Below are 22,266 nucleotides of genomic sequence, written 5' to 3'. Positions count from 1 at the left end.
CCGTTATTTTAATTGGGATATTGTGCTCAATTTTCTGTTTTTACCCCCTCTGAGATGTTTCCAGGGAAATGGCTTTGTTTATAAGATTCCTTCTTGTAGAAAAAGCTGGTCCTGAAAGCAGAAGAGCACCCTGGACTTCGCTCCCGTTAACCCTGTGCTGGCAAAGAGTTTCTGAACTCAAGGAGGAAGCAAGAGGTGTCCGTGCCAGGGGGAGAGAATCCAAAGGGTCTCCCTGATGTTTACGGAGGAACAACACAACACCACCGAAACATCTCTTGTTCCAGCTTGTGCTGCGCTGTGTCTCACAGAAGGGAATGGCAGCCATTGGGTAGCGCTCCAGGTCTCAGATCTGTCTCCCTCTTTCATGTCCTAAATGTTGCCCGTGGGACTGTCAAACAGGACTATCTATCTATCTATCTATCTATCTATCTATCTATCTATCTATCTATCTATCTATCTATCTATCTATCTATCTATCTATCTATCTATCTATCTATCTATCTATCTATCTATCTATCTATCTATCTATCTATCTATCTATCTATCTATCTATCTATCTATCTATCTATCTATCTATCTATCTGCCTGCCTGCCTGCCTGCCTGCCTGCCTGCCTGCCTGCCTGCCTGCCTGCCTGCCTGCCTGCCTGCCTGCCTGCTTATCAACCTGCCTGCCTGCCTGCCTGCCTGCCTGCCTGCCTGCCTGCCTGCCTGCCTGCCTGTCTGTCTGTCTATCTATCTATCTATCTATCTATCTATCTATCTATCTATCTATCTATCTATCTATCTATCTATCTATCTATCTATCTATCTATCTATCTATCTATCTATCTATCTATCTATCTATCTATCTATCTATCTATCTATCTATCTATCTATCTATCTATCTATCTGCCTGCCTGCCTGCCTGCCTGCCTGCCTGCCTGCCTGCCTGCCTGCCTGCCTGCCTGCCTGCCTGCCTGCCTGCCTGCCTGCCTGCCTACCTACTTATCAACCTGCCTGCCTGCCTGCCTGCCTGCCTGCCTGCCTGCCTGCCTGCCTGCCTGCCTGCCTGCCTGCCTGCCTGTCTGTCTGTCTATCTATCTATCTATCTATCTATCTATCTATCTATCTATCTATCTATCTATCTATCTATCTATCTATCTATCTGCCTGCCTGCCTGCCTGCCTGCCTGCCTGCCTACCTACCTACCTACTTATCAACCTGCCTGCCTGCCTGCCTGCCTGCCTGCCTGCCTGCCTGCCTGCCTGCCTGCCTGCCTGCCTGCCTGTCTGTCTGTCTGTCTGTCTGTCTGTCTATCTATCTATCTATCTATCTATCTATCTATCTATCTATCTATCTATCTATCTATCTATCTATCTATCTATCTATCTCTCGCCTATCTGGTCTTGCGACCACTCTAGGTGACTATTTGCCTCTTGGATTCTTTGAGAAAATTCCTCTGGATCCCTGGCCCTAGATGGCCCCACCCAAGCGATTCTGCTGCCTGAGCCAAATAACAACCACCTTTTCCATTCTATCTCGAGATGGGGACTACTCTGTTGGCCAAATATGGGCACCAGAGTAGCACCCTCTCAACCTCCCGGGGTTTGGGCATACAACTTTTTTTTTTGTAGTGCAGTTCTCCGAACCCTGCAGCCAGACAGATACACACGGGGTGGGGATTCTGGTGCTTTTGTTCTGAAAGATCACGCTTCTAGGCTCTGCTTCCAAACATCTGCAGGTGGTCGGCCGTTTGGGGGGAATTTGCACCAGACGGAAATGCCCAGAGGGCTATGATTGCCACTTCCTTCCCCACTCAGCCCAATGGCAGGGCCATGCCTGCGGGCCAGCTGGCAGCACAGCTGCCAGTCCCTGGATTTCTTGCAAAGAAGGCTGGGGCAGACGGCCTTTCGTGAGTTTTACAGCAAGAGCGAAGGCTGGCGTCAGCCCACGCCCTGCCTGTAGACACTGAAAAAACATTCTCCGGGCTCCTTCGGTGTGCATTCATAGCTCTGATCAAGTAGCGGATTGTCTCTGGTGCTTTGATTCAATCAATCTGGTTTAAAACAAATTTAAAACTTGCATGCCAAATTGGGGATAAATGGAGGTGGATCAAATCTGTTTCATAATCCAGAAGATTGTGAGTTTCAATAAGATCGTTGTAACCGTCCCTCCGCCTTAAATTTGGCACACCCGTCCTCGAAGAAGTAAAGAATCCTCACTTACACGCACAATGTTTTCATAAGATTTTCAAAGCCATTCCTCCCTTTGTTATTTTGCTTTCCAGCTGGCATCTGACCGATCCAGTATTGCTTCCCCCCACCTGTCAGTTATTTTAGTTCCATGGTTTAGCCTTCTGGCTGTGGAGCCAGGCGGTGGGAGTCTGGTTCCCCAGAGGTGCCTCCTTCAGATGGTCTGGACTCCATGATCCAGAGTGTCCCTGGAGCCTGCAGTTCAAAAGTTATTATTATTATTCCTGTCTGAAGTTTGCCTTAAACTTGTTAATTTCTGGACTGTTCTAGGATTTCATCTTTCATTGTCTCAGGTCAAGAGACAAGACCACATTATTCCAGTAGCTTCCCAAGTACACTTGGCTACTGGAGCCGCCTCCGGCTGCTGGCTTTGCTCTTGAAAACCTGAAATATCAGAGGCCAGAGTACTTTTGCCATCATCCTCTAATGCACACACTTGCACCCCAATTCCACCTTGCTAGGAAGACCGTCCCCCTTCTTCCCCTGGCAAGGTTGGCTGGGAATGACAAGACCTGTAGTTTAATGAACCAGGAGCACATCTGGTTCAGAAATCTGCTAGTGGGTCCAGCTGCTGGTGGTCCTCCCAATGGTGGAAGGTAGCTTTCCTTAACCCCAGAGATCTCAGGGGTCAGAAACTGGAACCTTCCCTTTCTAAGGGCACTTCAGCTCTGCTGGATATTCTGGAAGCGGTACCCCAAAGAAAGAGAGAGATCCTCTGAATTCCTGTATTGAGCAGGGGGTTGGACTTGATGGCCTTAAAGGCCCCTTCCAACTCCATGATTCTAGGAGTCTTTCTGTGGGCTGGCTCTGAATTAGGTGTGTTCTAGGCAGGACCAGTAGTGGTTTGCCAGCTTTACGAGCAGCCCCCTCGATGCCTTCTGGATCGGGCATTCGGGGCTGCCTCCGGGTCTCCCCGACATCTCCATCCACCCTGCACAGAGAAAGCAGGGTGGGACAGCCGGCCTCTTTGTTCATTGCACCTGGAGAAGAATGTGCTGCTGTTTTCGGCTGCAAGCAAGCTCTCCAATCTGCAGTGCTTCCATTGCTGGGAACAGCAAACTGGAGCAAAGGAGGAATTTGCAAAAAAAAAAGAAAGAAAGAAAGAAAAAGAAACACACACACAACCCACTCCCTTTGGGAAGCATCCTGCCCGCCTGTCTGGAGTCTCTGCAGCCCAGGGCAGAATCCAGCACATCGCCACCCCTCTCTGTCTCCACCCCACCCAACCCAAGCTCCTCCCTTGCCACATTACTTTTTATGCTCCATCCCCAGGAAGAACATCTTTTCTGAGCAGCTCCTCTCTGTTTCCCTGGCCCTGCCTGCCTGCCTGGATTGCAAAACCTCTCCTCAGGATGAAGGCGTCTCTTGCGGCTCTCCTGGCCGTTCTGCTGTGCGTGGAGAGAGGTAAGCCTTGTGATTCAGGGGGAAGCAGGACGCAGGAGGACAAGCCTGACAACGGCATATTATGGTAAAAGGAAGGGGTGGTGGGGGTTGAAAATAGCGATGTAGTTTCCCAGGTAACCTGGACTCAACTCACCTTCGAGTCAACCATTTACAAGGTTTTTTTCCGAGGAGGAAAGAAGGTTGGGCGCAGGGAGGCTGTGGATAGCTGCTTTCTGAGCAGCTGAGATGGAAAAAATGAATAAATAAATCACAGCACCAGTGGGACTGTCTCTTAAGATTCCGCAGAAGTAATAAGGAGCAAAAACAACCGTAATCTGCTTAGCTCCCTGTTTCTCTTGCTGTGACACTCCTTTTTTACTTCTGAAAGGCAGCAGGGTTGTGCTGCAATCCGGCAAACCTTAACGCCGCCCAGGATGGGCTGTTGAGGTCCTCGGCTTGCTTCAGACAAGAGTGCCAACGGCTTTTCTTGGGTTGGGGGAAAGGTCCCCGATTCCAAACTCCCTCCCCACAACACTGCGCTCCCAGTCAAGAGCGGATGTTGGGCAATGTGGAACTCCTGGGCAGCTGTGTCTGGGGCCCAGGGATCAAGGTGAAGCCGACGGTCGTGTGGGCGTGGGAACGCCAAGGCAGCCCCCTTGAAGCCACGATGTGGTCTCCACCACACCTCCGAAGAACTTCTGCTTATGTTCAGCCACGGAGTCGGGCGTTTCTGCTCCCTTCCTTCCTATCTGGCCAGATGTTTGCAGTAGAGGTCAAAAGAAGAAATAAAAATGTCACCAAACAGGAGATTCCCTGGAGAATCAGAAAGCCAGCGGATGTCAGATGGTCTCTGTGTGTGTCGTTTTTTCTGTCTTTGTCACAAGATTGTAGATGACAAACAGAGGGGTGTGGCACGGTACGCTGGGGACCGTCGTTGACCGTTGAAGGGGAAATGTGGAGTACAGAGGGGCTGACAATGATTCTGGAGACTTGCTTGGTCAACTTCTCTCTCCCTCTCTCTCTTTTAAAAAGCCTGCTTTTTATGAGCCTTTTTCTGGTTCATCTTCTTTTCCATCTGGGTTTTTTGAATCAACTTGCGCAACTCACCAGAGGCACTGCCTGGCTTCAGATGGTGAAACGGGGAACCTGGAAAACTTGTGTTTTGGACGACCACCTCCAGAATTCCATGGCAAGCGGCTTGGTGGATTCTGGGAGTTGTAGTCTTAAAAAACAAGCCTACCCATGTTCTTCAAGACTCATACTGGGGAGGAGAAAAACTGCTTGCAGGGTTCTTAGAGGATGCTATTTGGCTTCTTAGAGGAGGCTATTTGGCTCGCTTAGAGTCTATTCGGCTTCTAGTTGATTAAGTAGATGGAGCACTGGGGTGATCCAGGGAGGCGCCTGATGTTTTCTCGGAGACCTGTATGAATGTATGTGGTTTGCCACTTCTGCTTCCTGTATTTGGGCTGTCTGTGTTAATGCAAACCAAGATGTGGGATGGATTGACCGAAGGAACGAGATTGCAAGACCTGACCAGGTCTGTTATGAGAAGACCTTTCGGAGATCATCCATCAATAGGGTTGCCCTTAGTTAAAAAAGAATGACCCGACAAAACAGGATGACACCAGTGTGTGTCCCACTTATGCAAAGGCCACCCTGCCTCCAGCTGCGGGAAATTGTCCTGGTCTCTGTCATTTTGGCTCCAAGATGGGTGTGGTGGAAGCTGGCAGCCGGCCTGAACGTTTCCATTATTTGTCCTTTGTTTAACTTGATCCTCAAGGATTCAGAGGTTGCCAAACCAAGGCAAAGGGAGGAAGATTTGCAGTTTCCCCACCCTTCCCTCCTTCCCGCTCCTCTTCCCACCCACCCCAAAAAAGCTGAATAGGTATGGGGAATAAGAACAGTAGTAGAAGAAGAGGTGTCACGGTTGATCCACCAGTATAGGTTCCGGAACATGCTGGAATTTACTGGGAAGGTTGGAGGACTCCCACATCTAGAGACTTAAACGAGACGGGGGTGTCTCTCCTCTTTCTGAAAGCAGGTTTATCCCTGGCTCTGGCTCAGGGATGTCAATACGGGGGGGGGGGGGAGGCTGCATCTTTATGGCACCCACAGTTGTGTGAGGGTGAAGGTGGGCACAGCTCCCTCTCCCCACTTTTGACTTATGCAACATCCCATAAAGTCTTTGCTCCCCATGAAACAAGGCTCAGGGTTTCTGGGCTGGACTATTAGAGAAGCACCTGGAAGTAGAGGCGGGGGGGCGGAGTCCTTTTTTGGTGTTGAGTGCCATGCCTCGAGTCCACATCTGGACAGAGGTTTGTCAGTTGCCTGACTGACATTTGCACAGAAATGGGAAAAAATCTTCTCCCTGTCTCCACTGTAGGTAACTGCACTAGGACCCCCTTATCCGCGGGATCGATATCTGCAGATTCACTTATCCACAGTCTGAAAATATTAAAAGACACTCCCCCAATATATATTTGTAATAATGAGGTTTCCAGAACTGGCCACTAGAGGGAGCCAGAGATCACACGATGCATAGCATTTGCTATTATAATAGCGTTTGCTATTATCTGTGTTTTTTAGCATCCACTGAAGAAGGGGCTCAGAACCAAGCCCCTGTGGATACCTAGACTGCTGTTTCAGAAGAGGCGGTATTCAGAGAAAGCTACTGCACAGATTTTCAAATAGGCATGTTCTCTCCATTTTAGTTCTTTTTATTTGCAAATAATAGAAAATGAAAGCTATTAACTGAGAAAGTGATACAATACATTAAAAATATACCTGCAAATGGAGTGGGTAAAAGAATGGTAAAAAAAACATTGCCATGAATTGGAAAGTCATCCATGGTTGACTTTCTCTGACTCCAAACTCCTTTTCAACCTTTCCTCCTCTTCCTTGGCTTTAAAAGAGGAAGAATCTTCTTTTAAACTCTCAGCCATAACTGGGTCTTCTTCTTCTTTTTTTTAAGGAGGAAGGTGGGTTTAAAATATGTTAAACGAAATGAATTGTTCTGTCTGCAGGATTATCGAATGGCCCCAGTGCCAGCTCTGCTCCATTTGGCAGGAACAATTCATAATACATCACCGTTGGCTGCTAATGTGTACTCCGCTGGTGCTGTGGCATATTTTCGCTCTTCCGTTGTCTCACCCAATATTTGCTGAGCAAGAGAGAACGCCAAGAAAGGGGTGGCGTTGGCGGCGGGACCGTTAGCTTGCGTGCCACAGAACAAAGGAGCAGGCCCAGGGAAGGGTGAAAGGGAAGGATGGGGACCCCTTTCATGGCCAACAGATGTGTTGATGCCAAGCAAAGCTACTACCCGTGATGGGTGAGGATGGGCTTCCCCACATCCATTCAAGCGCCTCTCCCCAGCCCCACACACTGTCTTTCCAAGTGGGGAGGAGGGGGGAGATCTGGAAGATTCACAGCTTCCTAGGAATGGGAATGGTGGCTCAGTTTTTCCATTCGCCCTGCGCTCAACCCGGTTTGGCAGTTTTCCCAGAGTTTGGCAAAGTACGGGGTGTCTTTTCCCCATCCTGCTGTCAAAATCTTCACTTGTTCATTCCTGAAGATCACCCTGCCGTGAAAGACCTAGGAGCCTTTTCTCGCTCCCCGCTCAGTTGGCAACCCTGGCTAAACCATCCATGCGGAGCAGGGGAGGGAGATAGGTAGACGCTTGCACCAGATCTGGGCCCTCTTTCCTGGGAACCCTGTCATGACTTGAGTGCTGGCCGTGTAAGGGATGAAGGGGGCCGTGCCCTCTGCTTAGGCACAGAGGTGCCCAATGCACACATTCCACAGTCTTAACTCATTCTAAGGCTCTTTTGTATCTGAAAAACATCATTGTAAGAGAGAATTAGGTCAACAGAGAGAGAGAGAGAGAGAGAGAGAGAGAGAGGGATGGTGGTGGAGAGAATTTGGAAGCAAGACATTGTTTTCTCCAAAGGCTTTTCTGGCAGAATGTTCGCTGAGCAAATTGACAAGCCTGACCCTCTGACCCTAGAGAGAGGATTGGGAGACACTCTTCATCTGTATTTCTCTGGACACCGCACTTCAAGAAGGGTGCTGACCAATTGGAACAATCCCTAGGAGGAAAGATTGAAAGAACTGGCCAGGTTTAGCCTCCAGGAAAGAAGACAGAGGGGAGAGAGGAGAGCATTTTTCAAAGACTTGAAAGGCTGTCCTCCAGAGGAGGGGCAGGATCTGTTCTTGATCATCCCAGAGTGCAGGACACCCAACCATGGGCTCAAGTGACAGGAAGCCAGATTTAGGCTGAATCTCAGGAGAAACTTCTCAACTGTTAGAGCAGTGTGACAGTCATGGGAGCTCTCACCACCTCCCATGACCTCGGGAGGCGGTGAGAGAGCCAACATTGGAGGCCTTCAAGAGGAAATTTAGACAACCCTCTGTCAGCTCTGCTTGGATTTGGTTTCCTGCCTTGAGCCGGGGCTGGACTTGATGGCCTTATAGACCCCTTCCAACTTCAGCATTCTATGATAGGGCTCGATCTAGATTTACAGCTTTTATCTGTGGAGAAGGACAGAGCTCCACTACGCAGTTCTGTATCTTTATGAAAAAAACGAACAAACAAAAACCACCACACACAAGGCAGCAGAATGCTGAAAAAGTTTTCTATTGCTTTTCACCTACAAATTCCAGAATTTACCAGCTAGCATAGCCACAGGAGGCCAAGGTGTTTTGGGAGTATTCTTTGGAAGTGTTGTCCTTATATTATATTAGGGTTATGTTTCATGGAGGATGCAGGCTATCAGTAGTTTCCAGTCTTGGTCTCGATGTGGTCTCTCCAATATCAACCACACAAGACTTCTGTATAACAATGAGTGGGAAGGCATGGTTGCATTCGTGCTGAGCGTCATCCATGGCATGGTGGATTTCAGAAACGGACTTAAACAGGTCCTGAGGAAGGTTAAAGAAGAAAGTGACAAAGAGGGACTACAGTTGAATATTAAGAAAACAATTGTCATCACTGCAGAAGAACCGCGGAACGTTCATGTTGATAATGAAGAAATCATCAGCGCCAAGGAAGCCAGTAGCCAAGAAATCAGAAGAAGGTGTGAGACACAGGAGGGCAGCCATGAAGGAACTAGAAAAGATGGAGTCAGGAGGATGTGTCCCCCGGAAACCAAGACTAAGATCATATATACGCTTGTCTTCCTGATTACTCTCCAGAAGCTGACAGGGGGGAAAACTGATTCATCTGCAGGACAAATAAACGGGTTCTAGATCTCAACAATCTAGACATTCTCTCTAGATGCAAAAATGATAAAACTGAAGCTGTCGTTGTTGGAGCAAGTACAAAAAGACAAGATTCTCCGGAAAACACAAGAATGCCAGGAAGAGGTGAGGAAAGTCAAACTTGAGAGGGATTGACTGTGGAGAAGAACTAAGCAGAGCTGTTAACAACAGAACCCTTTGCACGTTGTTAATTCACGGCGTCCCCTCACCACCATATGTTGGAAGCCGTTTGACGGCTCCTTTACAATCACGGGCTCGACGGGCTCGAAAAAGTCACTTCTCCACGACTCCAGACCCACCAAGGGTTGGAACAGCCGACCCAGCAAGTGTTGCCAATGTTTTTTGCAAATGAAAAGCATCTGGTGCAAGCAGGCTGCCTGGAAGGGGCAAGGAACGTGACCGCTTTATTTATTTGAGGAGGCGAAAACACTAGACATGCCGGATGCATGCATAATGTTTTTTCTGGCGAAGCCATAATAAGGCCATAAAACCAATGACTTAAGAGAAGCAGCAAGCCCAGCAGACCGAAACGTTTCCCAAAAGCTGGACTTTCGTTAAGTAAAAGAATACACCCAGCAAGAGAAATGACTGAAGGAATAATAAAGGAATTCAACTCCTCCAGCCGGGTGTTGCCTAGTTTGTGTGAACTGTCCTTTGTTCCCGATGCATCAACCTATAATTCTCTTTCTTCCAGTTGCTTTTCATTCCACAGGAGAGAGAGAAAAATGGGTGTTCCCCTGCAAACGGATAATAGATTAATAGATATCTGGTGGAAAACATCAGGGGGAAGAAGCAGAAAGAGGGTAAAAAGCAGCCCTTTCTCCCTCCTCCACCTCTCTCCCGATCAGAAGGGCTGCTTTTCATTGTGCAGAAGAAGGAGGGAGAGAAACCAGATGCTTGGAGACCAGGAAAACAGCTTGTTGGCACGGTGGAATTCCATTCAATCCAGGTTTCTCAGGGCTCCCAGACAGTCCTGTGGGTGACAGGACGGATGCTCTCCATTTCCTGGGACACATTATTTCCAGAACTTGTCACGAATGGGCCTGAGGCAGGCCAACGGGGGGCCCGATCCTGCCCTAGGCACGGACCCCCAGGCCAGGGAGGAAACCCGAAACAAAAGCCGTCCCTGTGAAAGCAAAAGCATGGCATGATGGTTTTCTGTTCTCATTTCAGATCACGCACGCCCTCCTTCTGCATGACCTGGCGTGGGCTGCATCTTCACGGGAGCAAGAAACTGCATGATTTGGGCGACAGCGCCCGGAATCCGCCCCCCTCCAAATGGGAAAGCATTCTCGAGCAAAACAGAAGCAAAAACCACCCACAAAACCACCACCAAAAAACAAACAAACAAACAAAAAACACACACATGCAAACAAAACCCAGACAACCCTGAACTTTTTAAATGAAAATTTTGGAAAAAGTTTTGCAATTATTTTTTTTTTAAATTGAGAACCTATCCGGTGGCCCAGAGGGACCAAGAAACCTTTGGCTACCTTTAAAAGACAGACAGGTTTTGTACTGCACAAGCTTCGGGGAATGGTCAGCCCACACCTTCAGATGCATCCGGGCTGCAAAAGGTTACACTCCATGAAAACGGGCAAATTTTAAGGCACCAGAGTACACTACTGTACTCTTTTTGGTTTTCGATGCATTGCTCAAACACAGCTATCCCCTATGGAAACTTCCTGTTGAGAGGATTCTGGGCCCAAGAAAATAACTTGGGCAAGTTCTAATAGTCAAGCAGTTTCTTTTATTTCTCTTGGAGCCTTGTGGTGCAGGGGTTCAACTGCAGTACTGCGGGCAAGACTCTGCTCACAATCCAGGTTCAATCCCAGGTAGCTGGCTCAGGGTTGGCTCAGCCTTCCATCCTTCCAAGGTTGGTCAATTGAGTACCCAGCACGTGTGTGTGTGTGTGTTTGTGTGTTTGTGTGTGTATGTGTGTGTGTGTGTGTGTGTGTGCGTCCGTGCGTGCGTGCGTGTGTGCGCGCGCATCCTTCAGTCTCGAAAGACTATGGTAACGTGCTCTGTATGGAGGGCTTGGAACAGCGTCTAGTGTGGCTGAGGAGGCCAATTCGAGAGTGACAATCCCTTCCACACTGAAGACAAATCCAATCTGTCCCCTGTCCAGCTCCCTGGTTTTGCTGCTTTTGAGACTTCCTCTTTGCCTCAGCCTGAAGGACAAGGGTCTCTTCAAATTGGGAGAGGCCGTGATGCAGTGCCTGCCTCCAGGCTGAACGCTCAGATGTCAGGGTTTCCCATCTGTTGAGGTCTATTCCTAAGGCCTTCAGATCTTGCTTGCAGATATCCTTGTATCGCAGCTGTGGTCTCCCTCTGGGGCGCTTTCCCTGCACTAATTCTCCATACAGGAGATCCTTTGGAATCCGACCATCAGCCATTCTCACGACGTGCCCAAGCCAACGTAGACGTCGCTGTTTCAGTAGTGTATTCATGCTGAAAATTCCAGCTCGTTCTAGGACTACTCTGTTTGGGACTTTGTCCTGCCAGGTGATACCAAAACTCCATCGGAGGCAACGCATATGGAAGGTGTTCAGCTTCCTCTCCTGCCGTGCACAAAGGGTCTAGGACTCACTGCAGTACAGGAGTGTGCTTAAGACACAGGCTCTATGATTGAATAGTAAACCACTCATAGACTGCTTTAAGCACTATGGGGCGGTCTATAAGCAGTACACTTTGCTTGTGCTTTTGGGTCCCACTGGGGATGGGCATGAATGGCCAGTTCCGTGGTTCGTGCCAGTTTGTTTACTAGCTAAACAAATGTTTGCCACGTCCCGGCCCCACGTCCTCCAGCCCCCCAGCTTCTTTGCCCTGCCCTCTGTGTGGGTGCCAGCCGGAGAGGGCAGGGCTGAGAATCTCCAGACACCTGCTTGATTGGTAAACAAGCCGGCGGTTTGTCTCACACTGCCTTCTGCATAGAGACTGTCATGGACTTTGCAAGCGCTCTCCGTTTGAGGCACGGTGTTTTGCAAATCTCAGCCTACGGAGTTTCCATCACCTGATGACTAGTGAGTTAGTGATGTTTTGCCAAGTGGGAATTGACTTGCGGCAACCCTCATTAGGGCCTTCAAGGTGAGTGAGACATTCAAAGAGTGGTTTTACCAGTTCTACACTTCCCGTGAGCTTCCATGGCTGAGTGGGGATTTGAACCCTGTTCTCCAGAGTCCTGGCGCATCACTCTCGCCATTAGACCATACCGGATACCTAACCTCATGACTAATCCTCTCCTTTCTTGTTGCTAACTCAACCAAGAGTGTTGTCCATCTTCCAGAGGGACATGTTTAATTTGGGATAAGCGTCCAGTTGGCTTCCAGGAAACGATAATAAGCCCATAAAACCGGTGACTGAAGAAAATAGAAGAAGCAGACAGAAACCTTTTCTTAAAAATGGGAGATGCTCAGAGGCATGCGATGAGGAGACTTGTAAAACCTGGAAGCTTAGGCCCAATAAAAACTGGCTAAGCTTTTAAAATGCTCAAAAACCTTTTGCTGTTCTTGCTACCGAGCTTAGGGGACAGCTTCAGGGGCCGGCCATGATAGATTGGGGGGTTTTCTGGGTCGGCGGGTGGGTCTCGCAGGCCATGGGGCCACTTCTTGCCACAAAAGGATGACGCTTCAAATTTACAGCCTTCGCTTTTCCAGCCCAATTGAGTCCACCTTCCCAGTTGAATCTGCTCACCGTGGGCTTTGTGAGTAGTTTCAAATCATGGGCCATCGTGGTGTGGCGGTTAAAGCGCCAGACTCCAGAGATACGGGTTCTAATCCTGGCATGGCCGCAAAGCTCATTGGCTGGCACTGGATCAATCACACACACTCTGAGCCTGGCCTACCTCATAGGGGTTGTTCTGAGGACACAGGGCGGAGAAGAGGAACCATCCAGGCTGCCTCAAACTCCCTGGAGGAAGGCTAGGATAGAAAGGATCAGCAGCACGAGAAAACCAAAATTTGCTTCTGGATAGCTCGGGGGCTTAGGTCTATGGCTCTGGAGCCAGAAGTTGGGAGTTCGGTTCCCCCACAGTGCTTCCTTGAGAGGGTCTCGACTCCATGATCGAGGGGGTCCCTTCCAGTTCTGCAGTTCAAAAGTTATTATTATAATAAAACATTTGACTGTTGCACATGTACTACCAGCTAAAGCAGTATTTCCCAGCCTGGGGGGGTCATGACTGGGGAGCTCTCAAATGTTTTTGGGGTTTGAGCATGTCACGGGTTGCCTTATAGGTGTTGCCGTTCTTGTTACCGTAATTTCTTCCCTGACCTTTCGGGGTGGGATATGATAGTTAGCGTGTGTCTGTAGGTCTGAGAGACAGGCCCTTCGGGGGAGAAAGAAGCCTTTCTGAGAAGGGACAACTTGACCCCCATTTAAAAAAGGCCTTTTTATGCAAATGTGGTGTGAGAGTCGCAGGTTACTTGGCTATTATAAAAAGGGGCCCATGGCTTGAAAAAAGGTTGGGAACCTCGGAGCTAAAGAATAGGACCCTGTGTTTTGGTTCCCACTAGAGATGGGCACGATCCACCAGAAAAGGAAAACGATGGGGACCGAACCGTTAAGGATAAAACTGGATCTTTGAAAGGGGTTGGATTGATTGACCGAAGGCCTCTCCATCTTCAGGGAAACTGGAATTTTCTTATTCATGGCTGGAACCGGTGTTTATAAATCCTGCTTGTTTGGTTTATACAATAGCGTCCAACGCCTTGATTGTGATCAGAAACTCATCAACGTCAGGTGATAGAACAGGGCTGAAATGGCACTCTTCAATAGGATCATACGGTTTCCCCCTCCTTTTGTTTCTCTGTTGGCTGAAAAACTCAGCCTAAGAAACGAAACTCGGAGTGGGGCATTTGCGTAGGAAGTCAAGCTGGAAAGAATTGCCTCATTTTGATCCAACACACCTCTTATTAGGCACAAGGCCAAACATAGGGGCGGGAGGGTGGGAGCGATGCAACAGGAGACAGTCATGTTGAAGAGAGAGAGGCTTTTGCTAAAGGCTAACAGAACAGCAGTGCTATGTCTGAAGCCTTCAAAAAAATTACAGTAGCACCATGGTATCTACAGCGGTGCCTTGCTTTACGATTGCCCCGCATTACTACGAAACCGCATTACGATGATCTTTTTGCAATCGCAAAACGATGGTCTAAATGGGGTTTTTTTTGGCTTTACAATGATCGGTTCCCTGCTTCGGGAACCGATTCTTTGCAAAATGACAATTTTAAAACAGCTGATCGGCGGTTTCAAAATGGCCGCTGGGTAAACAAAATGGCTCCCCGCTGTTTTCTGGGACAGATTTCTCGCAAGACAGGCAGCGAAAACGGCTGCCCTATGGAGGATCTTCACTGGACGGTGAGTTTTGACCCCATTGGAAAGCATTGAAGGGTTTTTTTTTTTTTTTGCTTTACAATGTTTTCGCTTAACGGCGATTTTCCTGGAACGGATTATCGCCATTAAGCGAGGCACCACTGTACAGGGAATTGGTTTCAAGCCCCCTTCATGGATGGCAGAAAATGTGAATATGTCAAATGCTATACATTGCGTAAGGGACGTGGTGGCACTGTGGGTTAAACCGCAGAGGCCTCTGGGCTGCAAGGTCGAAAGATCAGTAGTTCAAATCCATGCGGGGGAGTGAACTCCCGTTGCTTGTCCCAGCTCCTGCCAAACTACCCATTCGAAAGCATGTAAAATGCGAGTAGATAAATAGGTACCACCTCGGTGGGAAGGTCACGGCGTTCCGTGTCTTGTTGTGCTGGCCACGTGACCATGGAAACGGTCTGCGGACAAACACTGGCTCTACAGCTTGGAAATGAGAAACTAATTAAGACCACTCTTTGGTTTGCAAACTTTTGATTTACACAAAATTCTACTTCAGGATGCACAGTTTTGTTTTTAGGAGATTTCTTTTTCTTATTAGACGGTACGGTGTTCAGTCTTCACAGACAGAATGTTGTCCTTAACAGGAGGGCTGGGAACTTGGGCCTATCCAGTGGTGGGATTCAAATAAATTAACAACAGGTTCTATGTCCTAATGACGGATAAATAAATAAATAAATAAATAAATAAATAAATAAATAAATAAATAAATAAATAAATAAATAAATAAATAAATAAATAAATAAATAAATGCCCAGGACAGTGGGATCCGATGAGGGTTTCTTCCACAGTGGTCTCCCTACTGCCTATCATCACAACTACTTCTCACATGATTAAGACATCTGGATAAGTGTATCTGTTTGGGCATACCGCTGCTGTTACCCTCACCGTGGGCACGTGCCAAACACACACACACACAAACAAACACACACCTCACAGTGGGTGCTTATGACCAAGTTTGACAGAAAACTGACACATCTCTCCTTCACTTTACCTCCTATTTCACCCTATAGCTCACCAGCAAAAATTGCTTCCCTCCCCTTTCCTGCTCCTGAAATAACTGATAGCCCTGCTTGTTGTTACCTGGAGGCCGCCTTTGCACACCTAATGTGGTTTCTAGGCAGAGCAACAGTCTTATGTGGTACCTTTAACTTGAAAAAAAATCATAGTAAAACAAGGACGGTTTGGTGTTTGACTGAAGTGGTCTCACCCCAAAACTTTTTCCCTCTGTATCCTGCCCTCATGCCTTGTCAATCACCCCCCCCCCCCGCCTCAAGGCCATAGGCTTTCTTCCAGTGACGTCAAGGACTCATCCTCCCCCCCTTTCCCCCAGTGATGCCTCTGCTCTTTCCAGGGCTTTATCTCTCTCATCCACACCCCACCTCAGATGGCTCAGTGTGGTACAGGAAGGGAGGCAGCTAATTGTGCCCCCTCCCCCCGCTCATCGCTGGTCACCTGGTCCCTCCTCCTTCATTCATCTCAGGCCAGCAAACGGTTCTACGAACCAATAGTACATTTAGGAACCGGTTCTATAGAATAGGTGCGAACCTGCTGAATCCCACCTCTGGGCCTATCGTCCTCTTCAAACGCGTTTAAGCATTACCTCTGAGAAAGAATTCTGTGACGCTCAAAAGCTTACATGCTACTTTGTGAACTCAGGATTGTTCCAACAAAGTGACCAGTTTACCATCTCTGTGTACAGTATTTTGTGCAAAAGGACCAAAAGAGATGTACTTATTACTGTACTTGATCGTAGCCATATTCACAGCTTGAGTTTGTGAAAGAGCCTTCTGAGAGTTGGACGCATAAAGATAACTTTTATTTCACTTTGTGTTTGCACAAATGTAATGCTTCTCGGCAGAAGCTATTTACAGATATCTTTGCAGAAGAAATATTATGCAGCCAGGGCTGTAAGTGATACCATAACTGGCACCGTTTGAGAGGTGGCACATGTTTAAATGAATGTGTTGATTTTCACCCTTTTTATGAGGATACTATCCCACTGCCTACCTGGAGGCAGGAAGTGAAACTGGAAGGGAAAACAAAGGTCAAAGAGATTATGCCAGAAGGAAAACATCTAAGACTGTAGTTATTGTGAAAGTTCCCAGGAATTTGCAACCTTTCTGTTTCTATGGATCTTTGCCAACCTTTCTCGCTTTTAAATGAATGGCCGTGCTCTATTTTTTAAAATATATACCTTGATTTTACTTACTGTTTTTAATATAATATTGTTTATTGTTTAAAAATATTAATATAGTTACCGTTTTTAGCTTTAAATATGGTCTTTTATAATGACGTAAGCCTCCCTGGGTCCTTTTAAGGAGAAAGGCGGGGTAAATGAAATTAAAATAACAAAATCAATATACCTTTAAACTCAATTTAAAAAAAAAAAAATGGGGAAGAAGAGGAAGCCAAATGAATTTTACTGTGGCGGGTAGTTCCCCAGCATTCCATACAACGATGCTGTAAAAGACGGACCAATGTATTTATCCCTATACACTATTGTTCTACATATGTACGGTATACTGTATATGTATGTGATATTTTAAGCAGTACGCATGGATAAATCCAGTTGTTACGACCACCTACCCTTGCTGAGCTAATGGGGCTAAACCAGGTCTTGTGATAACCATTGGCGTGAACGACTTATGTCTACCCTTAGCAGCTCTGAATCCTTTCAGTTTGTTAACTTTTGCCTCTGTTGTGTTCGTCCATTGCTGTGGCGCCCAGCCCTTCGAAATCAGAAAGAAAAACGGGTTTCTTTAACATGAACGTTGAAACTCAGCATTCAAACAGCTCTTCCTTTGAGACCGTCTAATTCCCTTAGATTTTTTTCTATGCCTCTGTTGCAGGTGTGTGTTGCACAATGTCCTCTTCATGAGTGTATACTTATGTGTGTGTTTCTGTCCACATTTACAGTGTCTTCGCTAGCATGCTTCTATTGTGACAACGCGGAATCCAACTGGGGCTGTCTCAGTTCGAAAGTCTGCAGTGAAAACGACAAGTACTGCATCACGAAATATTTTGGTGGTGGCCTCGGTAAGTTTTGACTTGTTGGAATCATCCCTTTTATCTCCTTCCTCCGAAATTTCCCCAGAACCTTTGATAACGCTTTATCTGTCCTGACTCCATTCTATGGATCCCCCCCCCCCGAATTTGCAGTTTGATGAAGCTTGTAGACATGCACGCCGTTATTCCGAATTTGCAATTTGATGATGTTTGTACACATGCACGCTGTAATCCAGAGGGTTTTTATAAATGCTGTCTTTCAAGGAAGCTCAGGTCCCTCACGAAACTAGCATTCCCAGGAGCGCCCAGAATGGAGTCATGGCAGATAACGGTGCTGCAGAATTTTTAATTTCTGGTAGAATTCTCTTTTTGCGACACAGTAGAAATACAGGGCGCCACAATGGAGAATAGCTATAAGTTCTCCCAGAGTCCACCCTTTTCTCATGAACTACCACTTCAAGTCTCAGTAACTCACTCTGAAACATTTGTAGGAGAAGGAATAAAAACATTTCTTCCAGTTGATTGACATTACAGACTTGTGTATACTGCTTTCTTGACTCTACGCCTACTAGCAACTGACTAAACAGATCAACAGCAACAAACAACTGCCACCAGCTAAGGAAAGGGAGGGATAGAACACACAGTAGGGAGGTGACACTCTCTTTGCATTTCAAAAATTGAAAGGAATTATTGGCTAATGCTAGCTAGACAATCACCCCAGCCTGGAAAATTGCCTCCTAGTCACTCAAACGAAGCCTGCGAGGTTGTAAATAAAACGTCAGTAAACTGTGCAGTGCAGAAGCCCAACCACCTCTGCCTTCCTGTCTAAAATGGCTTCTTCTCCGCTGTTTTTCTGCCCCATCGCTGAGATCTTAATGGGATGTATTCCCTGATAGGATTAAGAGAGCTGAAGGGAAATGATTTTCAGGATGCACGTAGCTTGGCTTCCTCCTTTTTGCCTTTCCATGCTGTGGGACCTAGTCAGCGTCTCACTTCTCAAATGTTCACACGGTGATGGCCGTGTGCTTCAGCTTGGAGTGAGTTGAAGAAACATCAGGATAAATGCCACAGCTGGAAAAGAAGCCAAGTCAACCATTAGTGGTGTTCTTTTATGAGAGCCAAAGATGGTAGTAAATAGATGCCGGTAGTCCCTCTGGTTGACCAGCTTTCTTTCTCCAAGTGGGGTTTCCTCAGAGGTAAGTGTTGGGGCTTTGGGTCAAAAGTTTCCTGGGGATGTGGTTGTTCCTTTCCTCAGCAGAGTATTAGACAGAAATGTGGAGAGATCTGTCCAGTTTCATCACCCCTCCCTTAACTACAAATAGATTTATGTAGCTCTTTCTATTCACTTTAGAAATATTTTAAAGTAGAAAAGGGTATCTTTACTTACAATTTCATCTGTAGTTGCAGTCAGAAGAGGTGAAAGGGTAGAAATGGAGTCTCTAGACATAGCACGGGCTCCCATGCTTGCTTTTCAGAGGATGTTCAGAGGAAGAAGAGAAGACAATCTACACGACCGGAGAAGCAAACTAAAGAGGATTTTATTTGGATTTGTGCCTTCAGAAGGGGGTTGGACTGGATGGCCTTGTAGGACCTTTCCGACTCAATTATTTTAGGATTCTATATGAAGAACAGGGTGGCCAAGTGTGAGAGGCAAGTGATCACTGGAGGCTTTGAACACCACCATCTCCAAGAGACATGGTGTTAGAGCACACAACATTGCTATTTTCCCAACAATACATGACTTCGTAATGGGAATCACCAACTAAGCCCCAAGGTTACCTTTGGCTGACCAGTGAAATCAAAGGGTGAAGCAAACAACACGTTACATGCGAGATACGAAGATGTGGAAAATGCATGCTATATTTCACCACTAGAGAAACATGCCTATAGGAAACAACATAAATATATCACCTACGAGGTGGACCTTCAGTTGGAAAGGTTCCTGAGAGCTGAGGAACAGAAGGACAGCCAGCCGTTTCTTACAAGGCATGATAGCAACATCCATAACAAATCATGGTGTAGCCGTTCGGCAAGGGAGAAATATTTATTCCCAAGGTGGGACAGTTTTACGTGCTGATTTCTGCACTTCACGTGGTTGCTAAAATCACAAAAGAAAGCCAGGCTGGCTGTTTTCCAGAACAACTGGCAAATCTTTAACAACTTTGATAGTTATTCTTTCTTGCTGTTAGCTATTTTATTTCCAGTAAACGTTATTATTGGTTTTGTTGTTCCTATTGAGCTGGTTGGGTGGGACAGAGAGGCAGACAGATGGATAGATGGATAGATAGATAGATCTGAGCAGTGGGACCTATGGAAGAGTTTGAATGGGTTTCCTTTCTTGCAACTGCATTCAGTCTGGCCATTGGAGAATTCTACCAGTTGTAGTCCAAAAGATACATTTCCCAAAAGATTGTTTAACCATACTACATACTCTAATGCTGTGAAACAGACAAAGGTAACAAGACTGTCCTCCCTCCCTCCCTTCTTTCCTTCCTTCCATCTTCCATTTCCCAACTCCTTCCTTCCTTCCTTCTTCCATTTTCCATCTCCTTCCTTCCTTCTTCCATTTCCATTTCCATTTCCATTTCCATCTCCATCTCCTTCCTTCCTTCCTTCCTTCCTTCCTTCCTTCCTTCCTTCCTTCCTTCCTTCCTTCCTTCCTTCCTTCCTTCCTTCCTTCCTTCCTTCCTTCCTTCCGCCTCTCTCTTTTCCTTCCTTCCTTCCTTCCTTCCTTCCTTCCTTCCTTCCTTCCTTCCTTCCTTCCTTCCTTCCTTCCTTCCATTTCCATCTCCTTCCTTCCTCCATTTCCATTTATTTCCATTTCCATTTCCATTTCCATTTCCTTCCTTCCAGGTGAAAACCACAAGCAGTCCATCAGCAAAGGGTGCTCTCCCGTCTGCCCGCAAGGAGGCCTCGACCTTGGCGTGATGGCGTTCTCCGTGAAATGCTGCGAGACCAGCTTGTGCAACACGAGCGGGGCCATCAGCGTGAAGAGCAGTTCCCTCCTTCTGGCCGTGGGCGCCCTGGCCAGCTTGTTCTACATCCTGGGGGCCAAGCTGTGAAGGGGGGGGCTTCCTCACCCACGGACGGAAGTTCCCAGAGGAGGTCAACCTGTTTCCATGCCAAGGTGTCCGTCCCTTCAGAGGGAGTTCCCTGCATGCTTCCTCGGCCTTGTCTGTGCAACCGTGTCCACTAATAAATACCTATATTCCTTTTTACCTCTTGGCATGCCTCAGCTTTCTCCACCCCGTCCTGTAGCACTTTCTGATTCTGGGTCAAACTCCTTGTTCTTTCCCGGAACCTTCTCATGGGCTTGCACGTTTTATCACCTGTGCTTTAAAAGAGCCGCACAGGGATTGCTCACGAGTAAAGTCAGCCATTTTTGCCTTCCCAAACGCCAAAAGAGAGCGACAGCCGGCTCTTTGATGGATGGAGACGAACCGGATCCTCTTGTCTCCATAAACAGAACCTCTGGTGAGAAAGCAGCCCAGCCTCTCAATAAGAGCAGTGTGCAGTTGGGGGGGCCTTTGCTTCCTTGTGAGTAAAGCAACTTGTGGGTACGTCCCCCTGGCTTGTTTTCATGCCAGCGAATCTACTCACACTTTCCGAGAACTAGCTTACATATAAACTCCATAGTAACCCATAAACTAAGAGCTAGAGGGCTCTCCCCCCCTCAAATCTGAGCCCCTCCTAGCCCTCAGACTGAAACCTTCAAAAGCTTGCTGGGATTATGGGTCAGGATCCTATCCGAATCAATCTGGTTATTCTATGGATGTAAGGTGAGTCATTTTGGTGCTTGTGCAAGGACACTTCTTTGCACAAGCACCCCTTGTGTAAGAGCAAGCCTCATGATGCAACGGGAGGTCTCCCATTATTGTACCGGCCAGGCGCTCCCAAGGAGATCCTGTCCATTTCCTTCCTGATTCCTGTCTAGGAGCACCACCTAGGAAGCTAGAGGGACTCTGACGGTGCAGGATTTGGTTTTCGTCCAGACTTTAAAAGCTGTTGTCTAAGATGCTGAACCTCGCTGGCAGTGGGGCTCAGCCACCGAGGCAAGCTCCTGTAAATGTCGGAAGAAATCCAAAGAAGACTCGGTGTGGCAGAGAAATTGAAGTCACGGGCCGTCCGCTGGGGAGGCTTCACAAGCAAAGGATTTACTTCCAAAAAGCTGGAATGGAAATTTTCCATTCTGCTCCAGGGCTGGGATATTCACAGTCGTTTGCCCTCCGTTGGAAGATATCTAAGGAGAATTGGCTGACCCGGATTCAGACTCCTGGAAGGAAGCGTACAGTTGACTCCTATAAACTTAACACTGACAGCTAGATAGAAAGTTATCGACTCTTCTTTCTTTTTCTTTCTTTCTTTCTTTCTTTCTTTCTTTCTTTCTTTCTTCCTTCCTTCCTTCCTTCCTTCCTTCCTTCCTTCCTTCCTTCCTTCCTTCCTTCCTTCCTTCCTTCCTTCCTTCCTTCCTTCCTTCCTTCCTTCCTTCCTTCCTTCCTTCCTTCCTTCCTTCCTTCCTTCCTTCCTTCCTTCCTTCCTTCCTTATTTCTTTTAAGAGCGAATAAAAACAGACCATCCTGCCTGGAAAGAACCAAAACGTTCTGCAACAGCTTCAGGATTCTTCCCCCCCCCCAAATCCCCCCTCCCGTGGTGGTTGTACTCTCCATTATGGTCCACTTTCAGGGTCTTTTACGGAGCCATCTTGAGCACATTGACTCTGAAGACAGTCCCGGTGCTTTCACTGCAGAGTTTATCCCAAGGTGAGTGTCTTAAGGTGGTCTTAAGAGACACCTTTAAGCTGAACGAACCCATACCCAAACGATGGGAAGAGAAAGCATGACATGAATCTCGTTATTCAAACAACTCACTGGAACGGACTGTCATGTCTACCAAACCCTGCATAAGTCCCAGTTCTTGGCTTTCTACCCAACCCCACTTAAAAATAATAATAATATTGCTCCAAAATCCCCTTGTACCCTCCATTGAATCTGGGGAACCATGTGCTATGGT

General features: G+C 47.3%; 1 protein-coding gene across 1 annotated transcript; it reads left to right on the top strand.

The window, feature by feature from the left end:
• The first annotated feature begins 2,231 nt into the window (after positions 1 to 2,231).
• Positions 2,232 to 20,474, top strand: LOC110089061 (lymphocyte antigen 6E). The gene is made up of 3 exons (XM_020811836.3): positions 2,232 to 3,636; positions 17,167 to 17,286; positions 20,110 to 20,474. Exons 1-3 carry the CDS (start codon positions 3,585 to 3,587, stop codon positions 20,316 to 20,318), a joined length of 381 nt encoding a protein of 126 aa, XP_020667495.2. The 5' UTR covers positions 2,232 to 3,584; the 3' UTR covers positions 20,319 to 20,474.
• Positions 20,475 to 22,266: the final 1,792 nt, after the last annotated feature.

This window comes from Pogona vitticeps, chromosome 4, assembly GCF_051106095.1.
Source record: "Pogona vitticeps strain Pit_001003342236 chromosome 4, PviZW2.1, whole genome shotgun sequence".
Taxonomy (NCBI): Eukaryota; Metazoa; Chordata; class Lepidosauria; order Squamata; family Agamidae; genus Pogona; species Pogona vitticeps.
The sequence above is the reverse complement of the archived record's forward strand: the minus strand, read 5'-3'. Positions and strand labels throughout refer to the sequence as shown.

Coding starts and splice junctions, on each gene's coding strand:
- LOC110089061 (XM_020811836.3), top strand. CDS start 3,585: ATGAAGGCGTCTCTTGCGGCTCTCCTGGCCGTTCTGCTGTGCGTGGAG. Junction 3,637..17,166: donor TCTGCTGTGCGTGGAGAGAG/GTAAGCCTTGTG, acceptor CCACATTTACAG/TGTCTTCGCTAGCATGCTTC. Junction 17,287..20,109: donor ATATTTTGGTGGTGGCCTCG/GTAAGTTTTGAC, acceptor CCTTCCTTCCAG/GTGAAAACCACAAGCAGTCC.